The 9525-nt window shown below is 42.3% G+C and overlaps 1 protein-coding gene across 2 annotated transcripts; it reads right to left on the bottom strand.

The window, feature by feature from the left end:
- Positions 1 to 1463: 1463 nt before the first annotated feature.
- Positions 1464 to 8022, bottom strand: ZNF281 (zinc finger protein 281). 2 transcript variants are annotated; one of them, XM_074308714.1, is made up of 2 exons: positions 6783 to 8022; positions 1464 to 6531 (listed from the first exon to the last, which is right to left on the bottom strand). In XM_074308714.1, the coding sequence occupies exon 2, from the start codon at positions 6515 to 6517 to the stop codon at positions 3746 to 3748; it is 2772 nt and encodes a 923-aa protein (XP_074164815.1). In that variant the 5' UTR covers positions 6518 to 6531; positions 6783 to 8022; the 3' UTR covers positions 1464 to 3745. The 2 variants fall into 2 exon arrangements, with proteins under 2 accessions (XP_074164815.1, XP_074164816.1); XM_074308715.1 differs by having other exon boundaries at positions 1464 to 6535.
- Between the last annotated feature and the right edge of the window lie 1503 nt (positions 8023 to 9525).

Genomic DNA, 9525 nt, shown 5'->3' on the forward strand with positions numbered 1-9525 from the left:
CTAGTTGATAGAACCTGAGCTAGAAATCCCACCTGACCCATTATCCTGTGTGAGGACTCTTAAGCAAGTGCCACAACCTACTATGTAAGATTAATAATTGCAGGGCTCCTGCTCAAGCCTCCTCAATGGCAGTTGGCTTACACCTCATGATATAATAGTTGTCAAGACCAAAAAAATAAAACAGAACCTGGAAGCAAGGAACATTAAGTGATAGCTTACATTTGTATAGTCCTTTAAAGTTTACAAACCGTTTGTCCCACAAGAAGCTTGAGATAACAGTACAAATATTAACCTCCTAGTAGAGAAGGAAAAACTGAAATTCTGAGAGCTTGACTCTGGATGCAATGAGAGTGCTGGGGACGTGTGGCTGAATCTTGGCTCTGTCAATTACTACCCTTATGTCCCGCAGGATGTCACCTAATGGCTCTGGGCCTTAGTTTCCTCATTTATAAAATATGAAGAGGCTGTACTAGGTTATGTGTAAAGTCCTTTCCAACTTTAACTCTGGAATGTTATCCTTTGCCTATGGCCTCATAGTTAGCAAGCATATGAAGCAGAATTTGAACACAGGTCCCCAAACACCAAGACCTGAAGTTTTCTAGTACAAAAATTATGTATAAAGAACTAAAAGTTTTATAGCTGTGAGGATTCTCTTCCTTGATTTCTGCTCATTTGAAGACGGCTTTCCAAAGAAATGACCAAAGCAAGGACATTAAGCGCTACCTATACAAGAGAATAAAACATTTACATTTCCTGTTGCTAGGAGGGAGAGGAAAGGGTTTACTACTGAGAAATTGTCTAGAAGTTTTAAAGTGCACCCTTTAAACATTTGCTTACATATAATAATCATGTTGAATACAAAGCCTCCATCACAGACCTATTCCATTCATGTAACATTTTCCCACCAAATTACTCATATTGTCCCCCATATTTCCACATACAATTTTCATAATTCAGAATGCTATTTATTTATAAGAGCTTATTTTCTCTCCAAACTTAAGGATATATATGTATGTATGTATGTATGTGTGTGTGTGTGTGTGTGTATACACACACAGAGCTTATTTTCTCTCCAAATTTAAGTGTATATATATATATGTGTGTGTGTGTGTACACACACACAATGTTTAACATTATTCATTCCAAGATTACTTATTTAGATTTATCCAAAACCCAAAAAGTTTTAAGACTAAGTTGATAATAACATGCTCTAGATTCCTTATTTCTGGAGTTCAGGATTTTTCCCTTTAACTTTTCTACCTATGAAATTTTACCAATATTTAATACTTTTCCCTACTATATACATTCTTAGTTTTTTCAATGCTATTATTTTATTACAATGTTTTAAAGAATGCACTTAGGATCAAAATAAGTCAAAAACTAAAACTAAAAGTTTCTTACTTTAAGATTTAGAACATAATCTATCTGGAATAGCATAGCATCTACAATAGCCAACTCAAAAATTTCAAGAAAAAACAATTTTAATTTACAAAATATGTAATTTGTATGGTTTCACAATATTGTGCATAGCTAAAACACTAATAAAATGAAAATATTCAAACTGATTTCCAATTACAATAAACTTGGATGCAAAGTATCTATGCTTAACACAATAAGTGTACTGAATTTTAAAAAGCACAAGTCTCAAAACTGCTAGGTACAGATGATAAATAACCTATGGAATTTAGTTAATAGGAAATCTGAAAAATATGACTGGTATTAAGTGATATCTCCTTTCCTCAATTTTGTGATTAACAGGATTTTTTTTATTGGTATTAAGCTAGAGCAAACAAATCAGAATAATACATATGCAATATTCAGTACACACAAAGTTAAAGAAATTCAAAACCTGTATAAAACAAAAAAAAAATTGAGAAAAATTATACAGCTTAAGAGATACAGTGGTAAAGGTCCTCTCCATCCCTTGATTACAGCTTGCACTCTGTACCTAAATAGAAGAACTTACTGCACTCAACTGTAATAAGAATGAAACATAGACTCATGTTAGTATAGAGTGAATTTAGGGGATTAAATAAATTCTATAAGAACCTTGCATTGGCAAACAGGTGACTTCAGTTGGTGAAAGCAGCCTAAGGAAGGGGAAGTGGGGAAGAAAAATTAACTGGTATTCTGAAACATTTTTTTAAATAATTTCTTACTTTTCAAACACTGCTTTCCTAACAGAAGTGTTGTACACTTGCACAATGTTAATTACTTTATTATACATGGAAGCCTGTATTAGGCTGATTACACAATAAGACTGCAAACAACCAGTGGTACTTTTCTGACGTCAGAAGAGTACACAGGACTGAAACATCACCAAAAGTACATAAAAAACTCATGAGCATAAACATCAAAGTACAATAAAAAATGTAATCAGAAAAAAAATACATTTGCTAAAAAGTGGTTTAGAGCAGCGCCACCGCCTATCAGTAGCTTTGAATGGCCATTAGCGTTCCTAGCAAGTTTCCATTAACTTCACAAGATCCGTGTACAATACTGACTCATGTACTCCAGAAAGTACAGGAAAGGCTGCAATTTCACAGAGGTTCTGATGTCATTAGGAAATACTAAGCTCAATTCTCATTGGCTAAGCCACCAGACAGAATTACAACCTTATTACACAGAGCTGTGAGTAAGTGGGGTTAAGATATTATTATACATGGAAACTTGAATTGGATTTACAAATGGGAGAGGGGTGTTTACACTAATGTTGACTATTTGATGCCATAAGACATATAAAAAGTACATAATGAATTATGTTTGGAATGTAAATCATTTAAAAATTCAAACTGTCAAGATAGGGAGAAGGGAACAAGGAGGGAAGGTCCAAGAACCTTGAAGAACAGGGTTGAGACAAAACATAGAAGGGCTTGTGATATACTAAAAGACAAGTGGAAAAGAAAATATTTTAAACCATGTATAATAAATGCATCCCCAAAATTTATATGAATTACATAATACCATCTTATGGTTCCTATGATAAGAACCAACCACTTGGGTTTCAATTTTTGTGGATGTCACTAGAATCTCTTAATGGAATTACAGCCTTGTTATAGTTGGGATGAGGGGGAGGGCGCTTTTCATTCTTCTTTATATTAAAGCTATCATTCCAGGCTTTGATCAAAGATCCAAGAATATTTGTTCTACCAGTCTGGAATGAATGTGGTTTGGAAGATCAGAGTACATTTGAAAAGCTGCAACAAAATATAGGTAGCCAACATCTCAGAATTTTGGATCAGCCCAGATAGAGATAGCAATTTGAAATGTTTTAGATCCCTTACTTAAATGTTGAAATGTTTATCATTCTTCTATCTGCAAGGTGGATATTCCAATACAGTGATAATGTATAGAATTCCCATGCGTTATTACACTTTCCTGAGAGTAAAGCAATTAGAATAAACCTTAATCCTAGGAACAAAATTTTTTTTTTGTGGATTTTTTTTTTTTTTTTTGCATTTAAAACTTTTGGGCTATTCCCTGACAATCTATACATGTAAATTTGATTGCTAAACATTGTCACTTTGAATGTCAAACTATTTTTAATCTATTGATTTTGATTAAAAATCATAATACAAACAGAGCTAAAATCACACTAACAAAATAAACTAAATATGAAAAGTTGCATTGAAAGGGCATGTTACATTATTCTTAATAGGATCATGTAGAAACATTCCAATGGCAGTGTTCTCAAAATAAAACAAAATTACATTGTAAGACCCCCAGCCTGGTCACTCTTGGGACCTTACCTGTAACTTTGGCTGGTTGGTGTCTTTACTCTTGTACTACATGGCTCACTTACATCAGACATCATATTTGTATACCCTGAGAAATCTGACACTGAAGTCCTTACTCTATGGTCCACTTCTCCATTAGAGTTAGTGATAAAGGTCATTGGCACCCTGCTGCCCGACTTAAACTGAGAACCAAATGCTTGTGCAAAGTTCTCAATTTGATACGTTGTTCTAGGCTCTATGTCTTTCTGAGGATCTATCTGGCTAGTTAACTCCTGAGATGGAATCTGAAAGCTTGTGGAGGACTCTAAATTTTTCTGTTCCTTCTGGCTAGTCAATTTCTGAGATGTAGACTGGTAGCTTGATGAAGTCTCTAAGTTTTTCTGCGGATCTATCAGATCATCCAGCTCCTGTGATGGAGTCAGCTGCTGATGGGTGGCCTCCAAAGCAGATAAATAAAAACCTGGTTGAGATCCAAGCAACATCCCAAAAGGAGGCTTTGGCAATGTAGTTGGCAACACTGAGGTAACAGATTGGCTGAAACCACACTCCAGGGGAGATGTAGTGTATATTTGTTTATCTGGAAATAAAGTGTGGTTGTGGAGAGTTGAAGACAAACTAACAAACTGGAAACTGGGTCCAAAAGCAAAACCGGTGCTATTGGCTGATCTTTCAAAAGCTTGCTGGATGTATTTGGAATATCCTTGCAACATGTTTGCTTTGTCATTTGAAGGTGTCTGGTTGCCTGGGCTCAAATTTTCCTCTTGAACCATGTCTGAATGTTCTCCTGAAGGGTGTAAATCAACTCGTTGTTCTGTTATATTGAAGGGATCCTCTTTCTGCCCCTCAGATTTACTGGAGTACTGGTCCAAAAGGCTCTGTAAGACTTCATCAGGGATCCCAGACTTGTCATGACAAGACTTGATCTCAGTGTTCAGAGATGAGGAATCAATAAGTGATAATGGTGCTTCGTTGTCCATAACGCTCACACCTGCAGACTGGATGACAGACTGTTGGGAGGCCATGTGTCCAACGTTTATAGAAAAGGCACTGTTACCACTGGCAGTTTGTAAATATCTTCTTTTCTTTGAAAACTGCATGGCATCATCATAGTTGCTACTGAGCTGGCCTTGCTTGCCACCTGCACTCTGGAGAAGACTAATGGCCTCCACACTACTATTGGATACTATGCCAAGAGAACCACTTGGTTTCCCTGACAACGATTTCTGTCCAACTATATCTGGTAATGGTGACACAAAATTAAGGTAGTTTTTGTCTGTATTTTTTCTGCTTCCTTTTTTGAAGACCAACTTTGGCACCCTTTTTTGTAACTCATCTATCCCAGCGCCAATTATGCCACCACTGGAAGACACAATAGGAATTTCTACCGTGTAACTCTGCATGTTGATATTATTTGCAATTTGTGACTCATTTGCTTTACCAGTCTTATGTTCCTTGTTTTCAATAGAAATGCTCTTTGACTTATTTTTTCTCCTTGAAGAACTTGTATTTCCCTGAGACAACACAGTCAGGTTACCCATATTGTTATGGTTTGATGACCCAGGTTCTGCACTAGCTGCTCCTTTAGCTATGGTTTCACCACATGTGCGCCTGTGCTTCAGTAATCTATCAGTCCTTGAAAAATACTGTTGACAAGTATCGCATTTGTATGGCTTTTCTCCACTATGTGTCCTCTTGTGTCTCTCCATATGGTACTTCTGAATGAACTTCATGCTGCATTGATCACACCCAAATGGCTTCTCTCTACTATGAATTTTCTCGTGTCTCTGCAGTAGGTACTTCTGAATGAAACCCATGCTACACTGGCTGCACTGGAAAGGCCTTTCTCCTGTGTGAATGAGGACATGCCTGCGCAGGTGGTAGGAGCTCCTGAAAGCAGCGCTACAGTGTTCACAGATGTGAGGTTTCTGACTTGGGGAAAGAATGGCACCTTCTCCATCTCCGACCAGAGAAGGCTTGGAGGAAGCGCTGGGCTTCCGCTTGGCTTTGATTCCCTGAGATTCTGGCTTTGGCCTCTTTGCCTTTTTGACATTAGTGTCCTGCTTTGGCTCCTCGCTGCCGTGGTGCTCATCCGTCCTGCTGCTGCTGAGTAACACGTCGCGGTGGTGCTGGGGGGGCGGGTGCTGCCCGTGCTGGTGGAGAAGGCTCAGGTCCTGGATGACGCCGTGGCTCCCCCCCTCCCCGCCTCCTAGGCCGGGAGGTCTCTCCTCCGCCCCTGCAAACAGCCCTCCGTAGTGGTGGTGGTGGTGGTGATGCTGCTGCTCCTCCGGCTCCGTAGGCTTCTCTTGTTTGATGCTCACCAGGGACTGCAGAAATCCCCACGAGTTCCTCTGCGGGGGGTAGGCCGCGGCCGGCGCCGCGGGCTCCTTCTTGAAAGTCATGTCCGGGGCAGGAGGAGGAGGCGGGGGAGGCTCGGCGGCTGGGGCTGCGGAGTTGGAGGCCGAGGAAGAGGAGGAGGAGGTCGAGGAGGAGGAAGATGAAGAGGAGGAAGAGGAGGAGGATAACACGCACTGCGGGGGAGGGGCGGCCCCCACCGCCGCCCGGGTGAAGCTGGTGACCGGGGGGAGCCGGTGGTTGAACATGACCATACTCGGGGGGAAGGTGGGTTCCATCTCCGCCCTCCTGCTGCTGCCGCCGCCGCTGCCGCCGCCGCTGCTGCTGCTGCCGCCGCCGCCGCTGCCGCCGCCGCTGCCGCCGCTGCTGCTACCGCTGCCGCTGCCGCCGCCGCCGCCGCTACTCAGGAACCCGCTGCCGACTTTCATACCCCGGAGGAGGCCTGGCTGAGGAGAGGAGGAAAAGGGAGGAGAAGGGAGGGAAGGAGGAGGAACCGGGCCCCGGGGCCGAGACCACCGCGGCGCTCAGACCCCGCCGCCGCCGCCGCCGCTGCCGCCGCCGCCGCCGCCGCCCAGACCGCAACGCGCCCGGCGCTTATCCCCGGCCGCCTCCGGCCCCAGCGCGCATGGTACGGCGGCCCTACCCCGGGCCTCGCCCCCTCCCCCCTCCCCGGCCCCCAGCAGCAGCACTTACGGGTCCCGCCGCCGCCACCGCAGCCGCCGTCGCCTCCAGTTAATAAAAATAACGCCGAGTCCTCTCCACAATGGAATTAAAAGCCTCCCTGGCACTGCGCAGGCGCGGCGCGGGGTCTGCTGGGAACTACTCGACCCGGCCAGAGGGGAGCTCTGGGGAGCCAGGGCGCCTGCGCAACAGCTTCCGCCCGGCCGGCCTGTCAATCATTCGGGCGGTTGGGCCCGAGGGTTGGGGCCGACTCGTGTGGGGCCAGTGGGGCGGGGACTTATGAAGTGACCAGAGGGATGGGCCTGGGCTGAGGCAAAGGGAATGGAGGCCCGGATCGGCTGGGGCCTTAGACGTGCAACCGACCGGGCCAGAAGGGACGAGGATTTGGGATTGGACTTGCCAGGGCTGCCTGGGAGAAAGAAAGTGGGCGCCGGGGAAAAGGAAAGAGGCAGCCGGAGAAGGGATTGGAAGTAAAGCGGAGAGCAGAGGGGGCCCTAGCCCGTCAGCGGGCTGCACCCCGCCCCGAGGGCCCTCGATGCCCAAACACCGCCCCTCCAAACCCCCCAGTCGTCCTGCTTCCCCAAACCCATTCCCCCTGCCGCAGACTGGGATCTCTCGGACCTGGCTCGGTCGTGGGCGTGGCCTACTTTGAAAACGTAATCGGGGTACCTTTGCCAAAAAAAAAAAAAAAAAGGTTGCTTACTGCCAACCTACCTGAAGGCTACTCAAAAAGGAAACCGCTTGCACTCGGAGTGGAGCCGCCCTATAAAACACACGCCCACACGCACTTCATCATCATTAAACGTTATTTAAATGCCCACATTCCTTTGTAGGCTTTACTAATGAGCCTATTTGTCCTGTTATCTCAAGGCCACTTTTCTTTTGGGAAATGAAGTGGCTTACAACACTACCAGCACCTTTGGAAGCTCGCCGGTGTCATTCTTCCTCCCCACTCCTAGGGCCCATCCCTCCTTCCAAGCCAAACCGGACCTCCAGCATCTTAAAGGAATCTCCCAAACACAAACCTAACGAATCAACTCAAATATTTATTTGAGCACCTGTGTACAGGGTGCACATCTCATTGTAAGCTCCTTGCGGGCCGGAACTGTTTGTTGCCGCTTTTTGTATCCATCGTGCCTCCAAAAGTGTAGGCTCTTAATAAATGTTGATTGAACGGGACTGAATTGCTACTGAGCATGAAATTGCATTTTTTTCTATTGGATTACATAAACAAGTCACTCTTCCAAAAAAAAAAAAATCTGAAGCTTGGTACATGTGCCTGGCACATACGAGGCACTAAATAAATGTTTCTTAACCTGAAATGTTAGGACTGTAATGCTATACATTCTATAAAGTATATTTTTGAATATAAAAAAGACGATTTTCTTTTTTCCTTTTTTCAAGTATTTTTTCCATGAGTTTATATAGCAGTTTATGGTTTGCAAAACCTCCCCACATCCACTCTCTGAGGGAGGTAACATTATTAAGCTTATTTTACAGATGAGCACTTAGAAAGACAAGACTTAAAAGGATGAAAGGACTTGTCCAGCGTCACCCAGCTATTGTGTCACAGCTGGCAATCAAGGTTTTCTAACACCAAGGCCTCTAAATAACGTGCTGACATCCTGAAATCATGAACAAACCCCCACAGGCCTCAGCTACTTGGCCTCCAATAGTTACAGATCATTTAGAAATATTAAAGGCGATTCATTAAAAAAAAAAACAATATTTGATGAAATATTATATTCTACATAATGTTTTTAGAGTTAAGAAAAATTAGTCCCTTATGGCATGGGACTATAAATGGCAAAGTTCTGGCCCTTGAACTGTAAAACTTTTAATACAGTGGAGTGGAGCTAAGTGTTCAAAGAAAGCCTGGAAATTCAAAAAGTTAAAACAGCAGTAAAATATTAGTCAATGCCTATGAGAAATGAGTCTGTCCCTTTATTCAGGGTGTCTGTGTTTAATGGTAAGCTGAGATGCATATAAGCTAGTCCAAGCATGAAGGGCAGTAGGACACTCATATGGAAAGCCAACTTTGTCCCTCAGTTATCAAGATAAGAAACCTGTCATTTCTCTCATTCACTCTGTCAGCCTTGAGATACTCCAAGCAGACTTACCTCTGTGTTGTACACCCCATATATCAGGAAGATGAAGAGACCCTGTAAAATAAAATGGAGGGAAAAAGCTGTTAACTCTAATCATTTCAGCAGTAGAAATACCTGAAATAAACTTTCCTGGGAACAGACAAAAGAAGACACACTTCATCAAGGTCAATTTATTTTTCTATTTTTCAACATTATAAGCTGTACCTTGAACATTTATTTGATAACGTGGCACTGCATTTTGCCTATGGCATTTTGTGCTGTTCACCTCTTTAGATATAGGAAAAGATGTCACCAAGAGTGGAGCTTATTAATTAGAAAAATTGTCATATTTGCCACTGAATAATCTTTGCCCAATGAATTAAAGATATCACTCAAATAATTTCAGAATCATTAGTGAACTGTTAGTATTTCTAAATTTTGGTTATAGTAGGTATATTTTGTTATATTCCCTTATAAGCCATACCTCAAATATCTTTTATTAAAATATAAAAGTCTTATAAATATAAGAAATGCTAATATTTCAATTAATTTTGAAATGATTAGTTGTGAAATTTTACAACTTTTCTATACCAAAAAAATCCCTAGTTTAAAATCTATTAAGAAATATGGTATTTAACTCTATATTTGACACTTCTCTAACATAATTA

Source organism: Sminthopsis crassicaudata, chromosome 4 (assembly GCF_048593235.1).
Source record: "Sminthopsis crassicaudata isolate SCR6 chromosome 4, ASM4859323v1, whole genome shotgun sequence".
Lineage (NCBI taxonomy): Eukaryota > Metazoa > Chordata > Mammalia > Dasyuromorphia > Dasyuridae > Sminthopsis > Sminthopsis crassicaudata.

Bases quoted from the DNA above. Each gene is read 5' to 3' on its own strand.
- ZNF281 (XM_074308714.1), bottom strand. From the start codon at position 6,517: ATGAAAGTCGGCAGCGGGTTCCTGAGTAGCGGCGGCGGCGGCGGCAGC.